At 51.4% G+C, this 18552-nt stretch overlaps 1 protein-coding gene across 3 annotated transcripts in view; it reads left to right on the top strand.

The window, feature by feature from the left end:
- The window catches only part of PCK1 (phosphoenolpyruvate carboxykinase 1), a 39525-nt gene extending 21394 nt beyond the window's left edge, over window positions 1–18131 (top strand). The window contains exons 3-11 of one of the 3 annotated variants that reach the window (XM_079946298.1): window positions 12824–13087; window positions 13570–13766; window positions 14282–14485; window positions 14608–14795; window positions 15010–15172; window positions 15794–16018; window positions 16118–16249; window positions 16636–16731; window positions 17063–18131. In XM_079946298.1, the coding sequence (XP_079802424.1) occupies window positions 12824–13087; window positions 13570–13766; window positions 14282–14485; window positions 14608–14795; window positions 15010–15172; window positions 15794–16018; window positions 16118–16249; window positions 16636–16731; window positions 17063–17517 (1924 nt within the window). In that variant the 3' untranslated portion in view covers window positions 17518–18131. Of the gene's footprint in view, window positions 1–12804; window positions 13088–13569; window positions 13767–14281; window positions 14486–14607; window positions 14796–15009; window positions 15173–15793; window positions 16019–16117; window positions 16250–16635; window positions 16732–17062 lie in introns of those variants that run through there. The other 2 variants (XM_079946297.1, XM_079946299.1) reach the window with 2 other exon arrangements.
- The last annotated feature ends 421 nt before the right edge of the window (window positions 18132–18552 follow it).

The following is an 18552-nucleotide window of genomic DNA, read 5'->3' as shown; positions in this document are numbered from 1 at the left end:
CCGTCCGGCACTTGGCAGGATGTGGCGCGTCCCTGGTCCCCATGCAGTAAATGCCATTCATGCCTCCGTCGTTCTGTGACAACCCCACAAGCTCCGCACGTTTCCAAAGGCAGCCCGGTGGCCAGGGGTGGTGAGGGTCCTGCCCGCGGCGGAGAATGCGTTTGAGACGGTGAGGTTCTGCTAAGCTCTCGTAGATGCTGTGTGCACGGGCACCTAAATGCTCGTCTGCGTCTCCTCTGTTGAACACGTGGCCAACTTAAAATCGATCATCTAATTTAGTGCTGCCCTTATTTATTCCTGGCAAGACGCTTGTTTGAGGTTTTTGTATTTTGTTTACTCAAAGAATTCTTGTACAAATAGGCTCTGAGGTCTCAGGAAAGGAGAGAGGTAAAGTACTTCATACAAATCAAACCCGGAGGCTTCTTGATCTGCTTGGAAGTCCAAACAAGATGTAACAGTGGCAGAAGTGGGAGGCCCAGGCGAGGCCCCCAGGGCTCCCCCTGTTGCATCGAGGGGGACATTTACTTCTGACTGACTTTTCCGTAGCCCAGTGTTACGACTCCAAACTCCCATCCTTAAACCCAATGTTGTAACCCGGAAGTAGATGGCTCTCAGAGCTGGGCTCATCTTAACCAAGCTCACGAGACTGTTGTTCAAAACAAGAACACCGGGCTTCCCTGGTGGCGCAGCGGTTGAGGGTCCGCCTGCCGATGCAGGGGACGCGGGTTCATGCCCCGGTCCGGGAGGATCCCACGTGCCGTGGAGCGGCTGGGCCCGTGAGCCATGGCCGCTGAGCCTGCGCGTCCGGAGCCTGTGCTCCACAACGGGAGAGGCCACAACAGTGAGAGGCCCGCGAACCGCAAAAAAAAAAAAAAAACAAGAGCACCAACATGCTGACCTGCAGTGAGACCAGAGCTGTGCTGGGACTGAACTCCTGGCATCTATGACCTGCAAGGCCTTCAGAAACCAAATCATTGTCTCATGGTGCTCAAGACTATAGAACTCAAGCAAAGAGGTCAGTTAGGTTAAACGGAGTTTACCTTCTCATGCAGCAAGTAGCCCTGAGCATCTACCACGGTCAAGGCTGGGACACAGTCCCGACCAAGGCTGACAAGGTGTTTGTCCGGCACGGAGCTCATCACATTTGAATCAGGGAACCTGAAGTTTAACCCACAGATAGATAAAGACACTAATGTCAAAGAGTAATAAATGCCAGGAAGGAAACACACCTGGGGACAGTGTGCTGGGGGTTGCTTGGAAAGGCTGAGCCCCAAGTGACAGGGAGGCCCAGCCACCCACAAGCCAGGGGCAGTGCTCCAGGCAGAAGGAAGAGCATGTGCAAAGGCCCTGAGGTAGGAACGAAGGTGGCTCAAGGACGTGACCAAGTTTAACTCACAAAAAGGAAGCTGATTTTGGAGTTCTGAGGGCGGACCACAATCTGATACAGAAGGTTGGGTAAGCAGATGGAGCAGGTTACAAAAAAACAATGCACTGACATTTCTGGGATTCTTCTGGTTGCTGTGTGGACCGTCCCACACCCGTCTCACCCCTCACATCAGTTAGCACAATGTCTGGCCTCGTGAGTTGCGCTCCAGTATGTGTCAGTAAATGTCCCAGGCACTGCAGAAAGGGAAGGAGCAGCATGGGCCAACCCCAAACAAATAAATGCCTTTCTGTTAAAACGTGAGTGCCTGCAGCCAGAGATAGTAAAGGCCATTTCCCCGAGGTGACCTGTCCACGCCGCGATGTACCGTGGAGACTGAGATTTCATCTCTGACTTAGACTTTTTTTTTTTTTTTTTGCGGTACACGGGCCTCTCCCTGCTGTGGCCTCTCCCGTTGCGGAGCACAGGCTCCGGACGCGCAGGCTCAGCGGCCATGGCTTACGGGCCCAGCCGCTCTGCGGCATGTGGGATCTTCCCGGACCGGGGCACAAACCCGCGTCCCCTGCATCGGCAGGCGGACTCTCAACCACTGCGCCACCAGGGAAGCCCTAGACTTTTTTTTTTTTAAAGGAAAAACATATGTCATATGCAACTTTTTTTTGACATGACAATACCTGTAATAATTAGATACATAAAGAACAATGAAACAGCAAGCGTTTCTAAGTATATTTTGAGCGGTTATTATCTACCATCAGTGCCTTTCAAATGTCACTTTGTCGAGGGTTCCTCTGTCGCAAAGCAGGAAACTTTCTCGCTGTTCTTCTTTAAAGTAGTTGGGAGTGTTTTAAATCTCTGTGTCGAACTATGCAAGTCACTGCAAAGTTAAAGTGCTCCAAACCTTTATTTTGAAAAGCCCAAATGGTGCCCATCAAATCAGCGGGAACATTCCCTTTTCAGAATTTAGCACGTGCTTCTGGAAATGTCAGATGTGCTCTCATTTAAATAATGTGACATCTCACAAGAAGACATCTGATGAGCATTGCATTCAGTTGTTAAAAGTACAACAAAGAAAGTCCAAGAAGTTCCCCCACCCCCTGCTGAAATTTATCATTAATAATTCACATGAGCTACTTTGTGTGGACGCCTACTGAATGTGATTGAATTTCTCTTTCTCTCTCTGCAAATGGAGGCTGTGAAGGACTCATTTGAACTGAAGGGACACCTGAAATTTTCACCTGAAAGGAAGAAAGATGAAGCATTACAGTTACTCAGCTAGGCTTCACGCACTCAAAACGTATGCAAAAATGTCTAAACACAGAAGTGCTTGAGATACATCTTCAAATACAGATATTTTAAAAACGTGTAGTGACCCCCAACACGGGAACTTTTCACTTACCACCATGGGCCAACTCACAGAAAATCCAAGCTCGCTTGTTTGCGACTCATCACGTTTTTTACGGGTGTGCACAGGGTTCAGAATGCTTGTGTATCTCTTGTGACTTTGAACCTGGAAGTTGTAGTTTGCTGAACAGAAGTAAACACGAGCCCCCGAAGGACTGGTCCATGGCTACCGTCTTGTTCCCAAGATGCCACAGGCCCAGGAAGACAAACGTTGGCCTGAATACAGCTTGGGTTGGTGCAGTGGGTCAATGGGAGGGGTACCAGGGAGCTGTTTCTGGGCCTGGTATTCACCCTTTTCCTTTTCCTTTTCCTCTGCTCCCCACCCTTGGTCAAAAATATGGAGGCTCGACTCGAATGAATAGCTCAGGGAGCCAAAGGCCGACCTCAGTGCCAGGTGAAGTTTTGAGACAGGTGGCTCACCCTTGCCCATGGACTAGCCCCTGGCACCCAGAGCATCAGGGGCCAACAGCCTTCCCAGCGCCGAATGAGATCAGGGATGGGAAACAATTAAGAAAACTTTGCTAGCATAGCCCCCTAGCCTAGGAAACGGCTCTCTGAAGGAGACACTGTCCTCTCTCGGAGGAAGTCGAGGCAGGTCGGCCTGAGTCACCGTGCATCTTTGTGGTGCAGCCGGTGACACAGAGTGCACTGGGGAGGGGAAGTGTAAAGGCTGCCATGCTTCCTCTCGCCAGGCTTAAATTAATTTCTTCATATGTTCTCGTTCGTTAACAGTGATGGATAGAGTGAAGATATTATTAATAAAAATTAGGCAACCAGCCTGGGAGTGGACTTTTGTTCGTGCCTCAGCACTTAGCAAAGGGCAAGTGTAAAAAGGATATTTTCAGCAGCTTGTGATTGGAACGAGTCGGGCCAGGTGGAAGACGATTCCAGCCATTTATCAAAGCTGTCAAGACGCGTCTCCCACCAGAAGTGTTTACCAATATTCACAATGCGCTCCTGCGTGCTGCTCATAGGAGCCCGGTCGGTCGTAACTCAGGACTTTGAAAACGACTCGGGTTATTTAGTGCCCCTGTTTGATCGAATATGCGTCCGTCCTGTGGTTCCTGATGCTCCTAATTATGAGAAGGCACTGTGGAACTTCTGGAAAGGTAAACAGCTGCTCAGAAAGGCTGCTCAGAAAAACGCCTGCCTGGCTATAGCTTCGAATGAGCCCAGGCAGAGCGTGCTCCGGGGAGCGGATGATGCCGGGGAAACGGCAGCATCAGGAGTGAAAAATGAGCTGGTTATTCCACACACGTGATAACATAAATCTGACTCAAGGAACTGAGAGAGAAGAGTAGACAGGAGAGCATATGGAAGAAGTTAAATAAAAACCCGAGGTGGCACTGCCGTTACTCCATGGGGGGGTGGATGCATTGATGGGGCGTATTTATTGCCTGCGCCCTGTACTTGGTACTTAGTCACTGTCGCCGAGGGGGGCTCTGCGCCGCTGTGTGTAGAACTTGTCTTCCAGCTGCGTTTATTTAGCGGTTGTTTGCTGTGTGCCTACTGTGTGCCAGGCATGGTTTAAGGTGCAGAGTTTGCTGAAAGGATTGAGAACACAGACTCCTAGAAGTCAGGAATTTTGCGTTTGCTTTTTTGTCCCTTCATAAGCCCACAAGGATGTTTATTTGGGTTACCAAGTATGACCGGGGCTACCCTCTGATGTAAGTTCTGTAATAATCCTCACTTGACAGATGAGGGAACTGAGGAAGCATAGAAAGGGTATGACTTGAGGAGGGCCACATGGTCCAGATACGGACGGGAGCCTCGGCCTCCGGCGTCCATGCTGTCGGCTATGACACTGCTCTGCCCCCAAAAGGACACCATAGGCCCCGCCTGCAGATTGAAATACTGAACCAATCCCTGTTTCCGATCACCGGAATGGTCAAAGAGGGGCCACTGCTCAGTGAGGTTGGCCCACGTCTGTACATATAGAAGCTGGTGTCTGAAAGCCCGGACTTCTCATGGCCTTCCAACCCTGGAGCAGTGGGCCCTGCCGCTTGGAGAGAGGACCCACAGGGGCTTGTGTGCGGAGGCCAGCCCCTGAGACAGACGTCCGTGCCCTAGACCCTGCTGGTCCTGGCCAGGTCAGCCCCCAACAAGGCAGAGAAGGATTGAGAAAGAGGCCTGTTGCGTCACACCTTCCTTGCACCAAGCCAGGGAAAGAAAACTTGCCTAACCTCGGCTTTCGGCAGAGCTGCAGGATGGAGTTCTGCCTGACTGAAAATTAAAGAATGCCAGAGACATAAGCAGGGCAGAGGTCTCCCCAGCCCCTGCTTCCCATTTTCCTGGCTGAAACACCAATGAATCTTCCCCATCTGTGTTGGCCTGTGATTCTAGGTACCCACGACAGATTTCTCACCCCCTTGCCAATTTTATCTTTTCTTGAAATATCCGAAACACCAAAATGAAAGTTTCTTTCCACGTTTACCATTTATTTTACTTGGTTGCCTCTTCCAAGCAGCACAGACTAGTTTAGGCAAAGGGGCTCGTGGGCTGGCATCTTTTTCCATCAGACTCTGTGGTCATTGTTCAAACAGGGTTTTCTGCGTGTGGGTAGAAGGGCTCTGACTTGGTACTAGGATATGAGAGCAGCATCCTGAGGGGCCTCCGTTTCCTCTGTATTTCAATTTGCAAGTATTTTAGGGTATTACGACTAAGTTAGATGCCCCAGTCCCTGATGAGACATGCTGGCTGGACCCCGATCCTGGGGGATGTGTCCCAAGTACCAGTGCTGTGAATCCCACCTCCCACCCTTGGGAGAGGAGCTGAGAGTGTGAGATTTACTGAGTTTTAGGAATTATCCCCAGCACGGATCGGAAAAGACATTTTTGTTCTGAGCCGCAACACTGCAGGCATGAGGAAGAACTTGCTTCGTTACCAGGGAGCTCTAGGAAAGAGAGCGTTCAGTTCCCGAGCGATTATCGTTATTTCCGATAGAGTTAACTGCTCTGCAAAGTGGATCCATTTTCTCGCTGCAAGATAAGTGCGTTGGATTGTTTTTTTTTGGTAACTATGCAATTAGTTCTTTTTGCCCCGTGCTTTGCCTGATGGTGCTGTCTTTTCTCTGTGAGTGTGCTTGGAACGGTGTTTGGCGGTGAATCTGTTCTCACTCTGCTGCACACGCTCTGGGAAAATGGACTTGCTTACCCCGTAGCACCTGAAATCGAGGGCACTGTGAGTCGGAAGGACCGGCTCAGTTTAGAGATAAGGAAACTGAGACCGTAGAGGGTAAGGGACCGATCCAGGGACGCTCAGTAACGATGGCACACGCATTTTCAAAGACCTCCTGGAGCCACACCACCCAGCTAACGCCCTCCACACTGCAAGTCATGTGAAAACACACAGGAGTAGAAAACTGGTGGGGGACGGGTGGGTGTGCTGGAGACCCGCCTGCCTCCTAGAGTGGCCTTCAGGTGAGCGCCCCTCCCCCACACACAACATACCTGCTCCCACACTGGGCCATTGTCCCACATCTTGCACATAAAAGACGGCACTACATAATCTTTTTTTGGTTTTTTAACTGAGGTGAAATTCATAGCATGAAATCAACCATTTTGGAATGGAATGGAAAAAAAAAAGGTCATGAAGAACCTAGGGGCAGGACAGGAATAAAGACGCAACATAGAGCATGGACTTGAGGACGCGGGGAGGGGGAAGGGTAAGCTGGGACGAAGCGAGAGAGTGGCATGGACGTATATACACTACCAAATATAAAATAGACAGCTAGTGGGAAGCAGCCGCATAGCACAGGGAGATCAGCTCGGTGCTTTGTGACCGCCTAGAGGGGTGGGATAGGGAGGGTGCGAGGGAGACGAAAGAGGGAAGAGATATGGGGATATATGTATATGTAAAGCTGATTCACTTTGTTATAAAGCAGCAACGAACACACCATTGTAAAGCAATTACACCCCAATAAAGATGTTAAAAAAAAATAAGCCGTTTTAAAGTGTAAAATTCAGTGGCATTTCGTACATTCACAATGTGATGCAACCACCACCTCTATCCGGTTCCAGAACTTTCATCACCCCTGAGGGAGACCCCCAACCCATTAAGCTGGATTCACATCACCTTTTAAGGACCCTTTCAATTATATGATTCTGTGGCTTTAAAATAGGAACTCAACTCATTCAACTCTGTAGAAAACAAACACACGAACAAACAACAACAAGAAAAACCCTCCACGCTTCAGAGACTTTTAAGATTTCCCCATAAAAGTAGAACATCTAAATATTTGTCCCTAACAAACACAGCCGGGGTGGGTGACTGGGATTGCCAGGGGCAGGTGGTGCTGCACAGATCATTACACGACTGAACAGTGTTCTCCTGCCGTTGGAAACTTCCACGCCTGGGCCAGTTGGTGCCCACGGAGTCGCATCCCTGGCAATGGACACCCAGAGGTGATTTGCGCACATGCTTTTGGCTTCAGGACAAGATATGGGACTTACATTGTTGGTTTCTTATCACCTTCTGGAAAACTGCTGTCCCTTTGATCTTTACCAGGAAAGGGGCATGCTGACCTACGAATTCAGATTCCTGAACTGAGGGGCATTTTTGTGGTCACTCCCTGGGTGTCATGAGCCTCTCCATCACCCCCATTGATGGTGGGGTGGAGTGGGGAGGTCTCGGGCTTGCAGTTGACAGCCCTTGCTTGGGAAAATGGCTTATTTGCCCTCTCTGGGTCTCAGCAGTTCCACCCCTCCAATGAAAGAATTGGTTGTGAGTGGTGAATTTCCAGTGTTTCCTGAAACTCCTTGTTCAAACAGAGATCCGATGTGGCAGTCTAATATAAGACTCACCGCGGGTGAAGTCAGAGATGCTGCGGGTGAGGAAGGCTCTGAGCGCATCCCACCTGGCCATTCCCCCTTCCTTCTCCGGGAGGCTCAGAGGGGCGCCCCCAAATCCCTCAGAGCACAGGATGGAAACCACAGATCCTGGCTGTACAGGAACTGCAAGCACTGGTGTTGATGGTCTCTGGAATTTTTATTTTATTGGCCTCAAGGTAACCATTGACCAATGGATGTCAACCAAACTGTCCTCAGAATCCTCTGGGAGACGCCACCCAAGTGCATGGCTTTGTTTTCCATTGCTTATCTGGAATGGAGCTATTCCTCGCCCCTCGCCTCAACTGCTCATTCGTCCTGGCCCTGCCCTGGTGTCCATGTTGCCTTCCTGATGGCTCCATCCACGCAGGCATCCCGTAGGCTTTTCAAAGTCTTTCTCCCTCACTCCTCAGGACCCTGGGGACAGCTAGCTGCAGCTTAGGACAACAGAAAATGTGTATGTGACCTCAGGAAGGCGTAGGGAAGATGATACCTTTAGGTTTGAAACTATTTTTTTTTAGTGTCTGGTCCTTCTCCTTTCAACAAAGAGGTTTTGTATGTGGACTCAACTCTTTAGATGTTTCTGCAAAAGAAGAGCAACTTTGTACATTAGGACATATGTGCTTAAGTGGCCCCAGGAAAGCTGGGGCTGGGGGTCCCTGCTGTGTTTGCAAATGCAGAAACGACAAATGCAACTCACAGGGTGGGCTGGCCAGAGGTGGCCACCCACCCTCCCCAGCCACCTTGGAGTGTGTTGAAAATCCACGAGGGGGTTTGACTGAAGGTCCTCAGGGATTCCAGCAGCAGGGTGACAGTAGAGCTGCCCTTGCAGGTCCCTGTGGAAACCAATGGCTGGTACGCAGTTCTGAGACTTATACAACTAAGCCCGTGGGTAAATGGGGAAGACGCAGTGTCACTGGTCAGCCCTTTGAAGACTTTGCTCAGTGAGTCCCCTTTGGAGCAGGGAGTCTTCAAGGACAGGGGCAGACTGGAGCCCTAAGACATCATCAACAGAGGGATTAGGGAACTTTGCCTGTGAGTCCTCAAAACCCTAGCTTCTCTCTGTATCACTCTTTTCTTCTAGAGAACTCAGTACTTTTAGGTAAATCTGGGTCCAATGTTTACTTTTAACATTTTGACAAGGGACACTTGCAAAGGAATAGTACCATCCTTCCATCATGTACATGTGCGTAAGGGGACGGTTGGATGACTCACTGCTCCTACATTTTAACTGAACCAACTTGTTCTCTCCAGGAGACTCAGAATGTAAAAACCTTCTAAGTGTTGGTAGCATGTAGAACTGCGCGTAAATTCTAGTTTCTCCTTTTTGTTTTTAATCTAGGTACTCTTCAAGGGAATCTAACCTATTGTTATGGAGCAAGGGCTCCTGTGCCTATGGTATAGAAAGCCAAACTCTGACAGCGGGTGTTTGCAGCAAAGTCAGGGTTTATCTGCAGGGCTCCAGGCAAGGAGATGGGAGACAAGCCTCAGACCTACTCCCTCTTGGTCTTCGAGTTGGGGGTGTTTTTAAAGGGGAAGAGCAAAGAAACAGAGATTAACCATCGTTTTGTGACATTTCCTACTCATAGTTTCAGGGGTCAGGATTCTCTGGCTTACGACTCTCTGGCCAGGTGGTCCATGGCTCAGGGTCTGTGAGCTCACCCTGCTCTGGAGAAACAACCTGAGTTTGTATGTTAGTGATGAGACCTACGGCAGCACCTTCAGTGCGTTGATGCTACCGATGATGACAGCAGTCTTAGTCATCTGATTCTGGTTGATGAGTGATCAGTTAGCATAGGATTGTGGTCAGAGGAGACAAGAAAGGGAATAAAGTTTTGGATAGAGAGATGAGTCCTAAAGTCGGTAAGGGGGGCTCAGTTTCAATCCCCACTCTTGTTTTAACTTTTCCCAAATCTTTGAGGGAACAGGGTGATGACCACTCTGGCCTACTTCCTGCTGAAATGAGGCATAGTCCTACCTTAATTGGAGGAATGAAAAAGGAGGAGGGCTTCCCTGGTAGCACAGTGGTTAAGAATCCGCCTGCCAATGCAGGGCACACGGGTTCGAGCCCTGGTCCGGGAAGATCCCACATGCCACGGAGCAACTAAGCCTGTGCGCCATAACTACTGAGCTTGCGCTTTAGAGCTGGTGAGCCACAACCGCTGAGCCCACGTGCCACAACTACTGAAGCCCGCGCGCCTGGAGCCCGTGCTCTGCAACAGGAGAAGCCACCGCAATGAGAAGCCTGTGCACCTCAACCAGGAGTAGCCCCTGCTCGCCACAACTAGGGAAAGCCCGCGCACAGCAACAAAGACCCAACACAGCCAGAATAAATTTAAAAATAAAATAAATTTTTTTAAAAATGTAAAGAATCATTAAAAAAAATAGTCTAAGAAAAAAATGGAAAATTATTAAAAAACAAGTTTTCGGCCCACACCCTTGTGCCGGTTGCTCACCCACAGACATCTTCCAATCCCCAAACCATTCCTTCTCGACAAGCCTAAAATACTGCCTAGGGGTGCCGATGCTTGGTCCAGAAGGGGATTCTCCAGCCAGATCCCCAGGCCAAAGGGACCTGGGCTGCTGCTGGATCTGCAAAGGAGAAGCCGCGCACCAGCAGAGGGTCCGCAGCCCATTGGCTCTGACGGTTATCAAGGGAGGTGCAGAAAGCCAGACTCTGACAGCGGGTGTTTGCAGCAAAGTCAGGGTTTATCCGCAGGGCTCCAGGCAAGGAGATGGGAGACAAGCCTCAGATCCACTCTGTCTTGGTCTTTGAGTCGGGGGTGTTTTAAAGGGGAGGAACAAAGAAATGGGATTAATCATTGTCTTGTGACATTTCTGTGACATTTCTTAATCGTAGTTTCAGGGCTCAGGGTTCTCTGATATGTGACTCTCTGGCCAGGTGGCCCATGGCTCGGGGGGCTGTGAGCTCACACCGCCCTAGAGCAACAACCCGCGTTTGTAAGTTAGCGATGAGATCTAGAGCAGCGGCTTCCGTGCGTTAGTGATGTATGACATCAGTGTTCTCGGTCATCTAATGCTGGTTGATTAGTGTTCAGTTAGCAGAGCGTGGAGTTCAGAGGTGACGAGAAAGGGATTGAGGTCAGAGAGCAAGGGGAACAGTTTTGGATAGAGCGATTAACCATAAACTCAGCAAGGGGACTCGGTTCTGGGGGGACTTGGTTTAACTATTACAGTTTTTACTGGCAAAATGGGAATCTCTACCCACTCGGGGAGATCAGCCATACTGGTGTAAACGTGTGTCCTGTGTATGTACGCTTGTGCCTTTGAATGGCTAATTTCACGGATGTCAGATGCTGAGGAAGTGTCCCCAGTGACGGAGCATCACATTGTGGTTGAAATTAGCCAGGACACTCCCTTCTGTGTGGCTGATAGCATCATTAAGAATGAATTCCAGCGACCATCTAGGCAAATGACTTTAAACACAGACATCTCCTGTCGTACTTATACTGAAAGATTCGGCTGGCTGAATTAAAAAGCTGGGTAAATGAAACCTAGCGATGGGCTGATAGTTTGGGTGGAAGTTGGTGACACGAGCACACCCAGCGCGGCAGTGGAAGCAAAGCCCCGTAGGATGGTCCTCCAAGTACTCCCGGTCTGAGATTGTCGTTCCCGACGCCTTGTGACGGTCACGGCGCCTTGCAGACACAGTCACGGAGCCATCTCAGCTCACCCTCCACGGGGGAGGCGGGCAACTCCCCACCGCCCTCCTCCAGGGAGGGGGCGCCCACTCAGCTGTGGAGCTGGCTGAGGGGGGCGGTGTCGGGCCTTGGCCCCGTTCTCCCGACTTCTCACCTAGTGTTCTCGACACTGGCCAGCAGCTCCATAGGTCATTAAATTCGACTGACGTTCTGACGGCTTGCAAAGCAGATTCTTTGCAGCTGTTATAAAGGTCTCATTGCTCAAGTGTAATCTAGCAAAACCAGCCCCCTCCACTCCCCGGACGCTAAGATTTGCAAGGGCAACAAAAAGTGTATAGTCGACTCCAGAAATAACTGCACCCAGCCGGAACTCCTCGGACAATACATGGAAGGTTCCAGAAGGGGCAAAGGTTCCTCACAAGGGGCAGTCCGGTGTGCCGCTCCGGAGCCCAGCGGCTCCTGTTCCAACCCTCCCTCTGCCACCCACCAGCCCCGCATTGGGGAGTAGCCGCTGGGCCCCCTGTGCCTCAGTGTCCTTGTCTGTACACAGACTGTTCGTGGGCGCCACCTCAGATGGTGGCAAGGAGTTAAGTCGATACAAAGAGCTTACAACAGTGCTCTGCACTTATTCATTCAGCGCCTACCGTGTGCCAGGAACTGTGCATACAAAACAGGGAGAAAATAGGCAGAAATCCCTGCCCTCGCGGAGTTTCTTTCTATTTGGAGTGAGGGCAGGGGGCGCACCATGGACACTCTATAAGGTTAATCACCCCTAATTAGGTCAGACAATTGCCAACAGCCGCACACCATCCCGTTGCATTTGGGGGTGTTCTTCCCGTTGGCCTTTGACTGTGGGGTGATACCTCACCACTGTCTCGTTCTACCAACCAGCAGCGGTCCGTACACAAGACGTACTGCCAAAAGCCCTGAGGTCCCCCCAAGCCGGTGCTCTGTCCCACCTGCCTGTCAGAGGGAGGGCCTGTGTTTTGCATCAGCAGGGGACTGGGTCAGAGTTTCGTCAATCAGCAGTTGTGTAAGGCTTTGCTATGGCTGGGCCAGGGGCCGGAGGCCTCCAGCACTCATTAACAACTATCTGTTCAATGATTATCTCCCTGGGGGTTATTGTGGTGAGCCGGTCCAAAGCATAACTGACCGTGGCCGTGATCCAAAGACCAGCCCCTGACGTCAGAGATGAGCCTCCCTGGGTGTGGCTGAGGGGCTGGACCTCTGTCCTTCATGGAATTTAAAGCCAGGAAGTTCTGCCCCCAAACACCAGACAGGGCCTTCTTCCCACTGGGAACGCACACTCACCCGCGGGAAGAGCCTTGAAAGAGACCTTTGGGTCCCTGATCCGGATCGTCCAAAGAGAAGAAAGGTAGGTAGAGCTGTTCGTTTATGTCTCTCACAAACTGCAGTGCTAACAGGAACTGGCTTTCTTTTCTCCTCCCAGCCCCGACTGTCTGGCGAGGTGCAACCCGGACAAGGCGCGTGGAGTTGGGGGGCCTCCGTGGTTGTTTTTGTTCAGGAAGCCTGTGCTTTTTCTATGGCAGGAAACTTGGCGCCTGTGCCCCTCAGCCCAGCCCCGCAGAGATGCCTCCCCAGCTCTCAGGTGGTCTCAGCTGCTCAGCCAGAGTTGTCCAGGGCACCCTGGACAGCCTGCCCCAGGCCGTGAGAGAGTTCGTGGAGAGCAACGCCAAGCTGTGCTGGCCCGACCAGATCCACATCTGCGACGGCTCTGAGGATGAGAACCGGCAGCTGCTGGGCCGCATGGAGGAGGAGGGTGTGATCAAGAGGCTGAGGAAGTATGACAACTGGTGAGCACAGCCTCGGGCCCTTCCGCGCCGCCCAGGGTGCAGGTGGGGAAGTGGTGGAGGAGGGCCTTGGGCAGGGCCGGGCCGGGGCTGTGTGGTTTGCAGACTCTTGAAAAGCTTAGGAAAAGAGCCAGAACCACAGAAACTTAATTTTATGACGTTCGCAGAGCAGCCCAAGTCGTCAAAGAGGGGGCGCACGCGAACGCTGTCTGCAAACTAGGTCCCCGATCCAAAGGAAGGTCGGACAGTCCCTGTCCTAACAGACTAGCTCCTGGTCTGGTGTGTGTCTCCCTGACTGTGTCCCCGGCGGCACGGCTGTGTCCACATTGCCGGAGCCTCGCTAGCGCGCTGGGCACCGGCCAGGTGTGGGAAGAAAGTGATGATGAACAACTGGTCCCTTCGTGAATGGCGCGGGGCTGAGGGCGTCCAGGGCGCAGGTGCCGTGCAGAGAAGCAGCGCTTCCTCTCCAGTCCTCACCTGTGTAGTTTTGCTTTTTGCAGCTGGTTGGCTCTCACTGACCCCAGGGATGTGGCCAGAATTGAAAGCAAGACGGTCATCATTACTCAAGAGCAAAGAGATACGGTGCCCATCCCCAAAACCGGCCTCAGCCAGCTGGGTCGCTGGATGTCCGAGGAGGATTTTGAGAAAGCGTTCAATGCCCGATTTCCAGGGTGCATGAAAGGTGAGTGAAACGTTTATTTGAGCAAAATGTCAGCAAACCTTTTATTATTGCGTCTGCCCTGATGTTACTCGTCAGAGAACCTTTTCTTATTGCGTCTGCCCTAATGTTACTCGTCAGAGAACCTTTTCTTATTGCGTCTGCCCTAATGTTACTCGGCATAGAAACTCCCCCGGCCCCAGAGAGCCTTACATTCCACATGTGAACTTGGCCGCATATTGAAAATGTACGTCTCAGTTCTGGTTTTATAGACTGTCTTATGCGACCAGGAAAACGCTTTCTACACATGTGGACTTAAGATAGCTTGGTGGAACCCAATTGCACATTTATGAAAACTCTTTGATTTTGGAGTTCTGGCCACTTTTCAGTGGACTCTGCTAACTCGGGGGCACTGGTGGCAAGCAAGGCGTGATGTTGTCAGAGGCGGAATCTTGAGAAGGGTCCACCGAGGGAAACAGTGGTGGTTGTTTGTGAGTCCGGGGTCATTTCTCACCGCTTCCCACTCACCGGCCCCGCAGGTCGCACCATGTACGTCATCCCATTCAGCATGGGGCCCCTGGGCTCGCCTCTGTCCAGGATCGGCATTGAGCTGACGGATTCGCCCTACGTGGTGGCCAGCATGCGCATCATGACGCGAATGGGCACGCCCGTCCTGGAAGTGCTGGGGGACGGGGAGTTTGTCAAATGCCTCCATTCCGTGGGGTGCCCTTTGCCTTTACAAAGTAAGCATATTGTTTCAAAATCAAAAGCTAGAACTGAAAAAAAACAAACAGCAAAAAGCAAGCTTCGCCTTAAACCCAGGCGGGGACGGTGCACACTGATGTGGGCGTGTCCTCCCGTGCAGAGCCTTTGGTTAACAACTGGGCCTGCAACCCGGAGATGACACTCATCGCCCACCTGCCCGACCGCAGAGAAATCATCTCCTTCGGGAGTGGGTACGGCGGGAACTCGCTCCTTGGGAAGAAGTGCTTTGCTCTCAGGATGGCCAGCCGGCTGGCCAAGGAGGAGGGGTGGCTGGCAGAGCACATGCTGGTAAGAAGCAGGAAATTCTAACTGCGCGCTGTAGAGGGTCGGGCAGAGGAGGGGAAGTGGCGAATCCCTACCGCTTCAGAGTTCCGACCGTGCTCCAAGGACAGGTCTAGAAATTCCATCAGTAACGATGATGGAGACACCCTCGCAGACTAAAGCGTGCACCTCTGGGGCAGAAAGGAACGAAGTGCTTAAGGAGAAATCTTGCCTCCGACAGATTCTGGGCATAACCAACCCCAAGGGCCAGAAGAAGTACTTCGCGGCTGCCTTTCCCAGCGCCTGCGGGAAGACCAACCTGGCCATGATGAACCCCACCCTCCCAGGGTGGAAAGTAGAGTGTGTGGGGGATGACATCGCCTGGATGAAATTTGACCAACAAGGTGACTCTTTTAGGCCCAAGTGTTGATGATAATAATTGAACCTAAGTGAAGTTTTGGCTTTCAGAACGTACCAAATTCTCTTAAATCCACAGTGTTTGGATTTTTAATTCAGTTATTTCAGTTCTTGCCAAAGCTCAGACAGATGTATTCCATCAGCATTCTTTAATCTCATATCAAATGTGGATTGAAATGGGACCCTATATTGCTGTTTGTTTGTATAATAAATTGATTAAAATAGCTTGCTGGGGGACTTCCCTGGCGGTCCAATGGTTAAGACTTCACCTTCCAGTGCAAGGGGTACAGGTTCGATCCCTGGTTGGAGAGCTAAGATCCCACATGCCTTCGGGCCAAAAACCCAAAATATAAAACAGAAGCAATATTGTAACAAATTCAATAAAGACTAAAAAAAAAAAAAAAAAAGCTTGGTGGGAAACTGGTGTGGAAGAAAGAATCAGAGTTGACTGATAATGCTGGGATGAAAAAAGAGAAATAGATTCTAGGCAGGAGGATAAAAATAAAAGACTTGAGAATTTGGTACAGAAATTAGCCTGGCGAGATATAAGAATATATATTATGCTTTGCTTGGTATTTACTTCTACTACCTGGTTTAAAACTTTCCAGGTAACTTGCGGGCCATCAACCCAGAGAACGGGTTTTTTGGTGTCGCTCCTGGAACCTCTGTGAAGACAAACCCCAATGCCATCAAGACCATCCAGAAGAACACCATCTTCACCAACGTGGCCGAGACCAGCGATGGGGGTGTTTACTGGGAAGGCATTGACCAGCCACTGGCCCCGGGCATCAAGCTCATTTCCTGGAAGGGCAAGGAGTGGGACCCCAAGGATGGTAAGCGCCCCCCGCCCCCCCTGGGAGACCTGGGGCCCCAGCCCATGGGCGTATGTGTCGGGCCAGACGCTCAGGGCCTCTCCTCTCTTGCTGCTGTAGGGGAGCCTTGCGCCCACCCCAACTCGCGGTTCTGCACCCCTGCCAGCCAGTGCCCCATCATTGACCCTGACTGGGAGTCTCCGGATGGCGTGCCCATCGAGGCCATCATCTTCGGGGGGCGCCGACCTGTTGGTGAGGCTCCCCTGCATTCGGGCTGGGGACCAGAGGACGTGGCGCACTCTCCCCTGTGACGTGACCTTGTCGGAGGGTGTCAGGGATGCAGAGCTTCCTTTCCCAGACGGCAGGGCAATGAGCAAGCCCCAGGCTAGAACGTAATTTCTGGCCACCTAGAACTTCTGGATCCTTGGTCCTGTGATGCCGCCCCCAGATTGACTTCGGCTGCGTGGCCTCCTGCTGTAACTTGACGTGGCGGCATCTGCCCTTAGCTCTGGGGATGCAGAATTAGCTCAGTTAGAAAGACAACACACAGCTGTGTCTTCCCATTTGTGAGCTGGCATCGCCGGCCGAGGGGTCTGGGTGTCAAGGCCTGTAAAGAACGTTCCTTTCTCCTGCTAAAGGTGTCCCTCTGGTCTATGAGGCCCTCAGCTGGCAGCATGGCGTGTTTGTGGGTGCGGCCATGAGATCGGAGGCCACGGCAGCGGCAGAACACAAGGGTGAGTCCGGCCAGAATCTGGAGCCGCTGAGAAGGGAGATGGACTGCTCTGTCTCTGTGGCTCTCTGTCTCTGTCTCTGTCTCTGTGTCTCTGTGCCTCTTTGCCTCTGTGTCTCTCTCTCTCTCTGTGCCTCTCTGTCTCTGCATGCCTGTCTTTGTCTCTCTCTGGCTCTGTTTCTCTATCTCTGTCTCTGTGTTCCCTCTCTGTCTCTGTCTCCCTGTGTCTCTCTCTGTGTAGAGACGTAGAGAAAGCCAAGTGGCCATGTCAACAGTAAACGTGCTAACAGCGTCCTCTGAGGCATCATTTACCAACAGAGCCCCTCTGTTAACAGGCAAAGTCATCATGCACGACCCCTTCGCCATGCGGCCCTTCTTCGGCTACAACTTCGGCCAGTACCTGGCGCACTGGCTCAGCATGGCCCAGCGCCCCGAGGCCAAGCTGCCCAAGATCTTCCACGTCAACTGGTTCCGGAAGGACAAGGCCGGCAGGTTCCTCTGGCCGGGCTTCGGCGAGAACTCCAGGGTGCTGGAGTGGATGTTCAACCGCGTTGGCGGGGAAGGGGGCGCCAAGCTCACGCCCATCGGCTACATCCCGGACGAGGACGCCCTGGACCTTCGGGGCCTGGGGGACGTCAGCGTGAAGGAGCTCTTCCACATCTCCAAGGAGTTCTGGGAGGAGGAGGTGGAAGACATCCAGAAGTACCTGGAGGGGCAGGTGAACGCCGACCTCCCCCACGAGATCGAGAGCGAGGTCCTGGCCCTGAAGCAAAGAATCAGCCAGATGTAGTCACACCCCAGACCTCACCTGGTCCTCCGCCTCCAATCCGTACAGAGAGAGCGAGAGAGCGAGCGAGAGAGAGAGAGAGAGAGAGAGAGAGAGAGAGAGAGAGAGAGGGATGGGGCTTCCTGAGTTCTCACTGCTTGCAGCACCGCAATGACCGCACCCAGAGGCCGATCGAAAGACACCCCTTAATTTTTCTGATAAGACCACAGCAGAGTAAGGCTAGTCACTAATGAGGCTGTGGAGGGAAATCTTGGCAGCTCCAGAGTCCACTATGCGATGCACCTTTGTTCAGCTTAGGGACCTCAGGCTCAGAGTCTTTTTTGTTCCTTCTCTTCCGCTGTATCAGTTAGCCGGAATGCACACAAGAAGATACTTGAGCTGTATATATGTGTACGTGTGTGTGTGTCTGTGTACTGTTGTCTAAAGCACATTTAATAACTCTGGAAAAATCTCGGGCAAGATTACCTACTAGTAGTTGCTAGAAAGCGACGTTGCTTTGTTATTAATGTGTGTGTTTAAATTATTTTTATATACCGTAGTTCCTTACCTCTACATGATTTCAACGTTTTCCCTTAACACTTCTTGGAACAAGAATCACAAAATAAACTTTTATAGAAAAGGTGGATTTGTTTGCTGTGTTTTTCTTATTTGAACCACCACAAACAGGGAACTCTGATGACGCCCTTTGTGATGGAATCCCCTGCAAAGAATCCCCTAACCCCTGACGGAGGGGTTAGGTGGGGTTGGAGGGGGCAGGACAGAGCCAGGTGGGGAGGTGTGAGCAGAGAGAATGCTACCCAGAGGTGACACGGTGCCACACTTTGGATTTTCTGAGTTAACCACTGGTTAGTGCCTAGAAGCCACTAGTTAGTGTCCTTGAACAATTCCACAAACCTTTCAGTGGTGGATCCTGTGTAACTGGAACGGGAACGTTTAAAATGTGCTTTTTGACAAAACCTTGGGTCTCGGCTTTCCACAAGAATTCTGTCGTGGCTAACTTCACAGGTTTTTGTCAATCAATACTTCTTTTGAGCAATG

Source organism: Stenella coeruleoalba, assembly GCF_951394435.1.
Source record: "Stenella coeruleoalba genome assembly, chromosome: 15".
Taxonomy (NCBI): Eukaryota; Metazoa; Chordata; class Mammalia; order Artiodactyla; family Delphinidae; genus Stenella; species Stenella coeruleoalba.
Note: the sequence above shows the minus strand (reverse complement) of the source record. Positions and strands in the feature narration are given on the sequence as shown.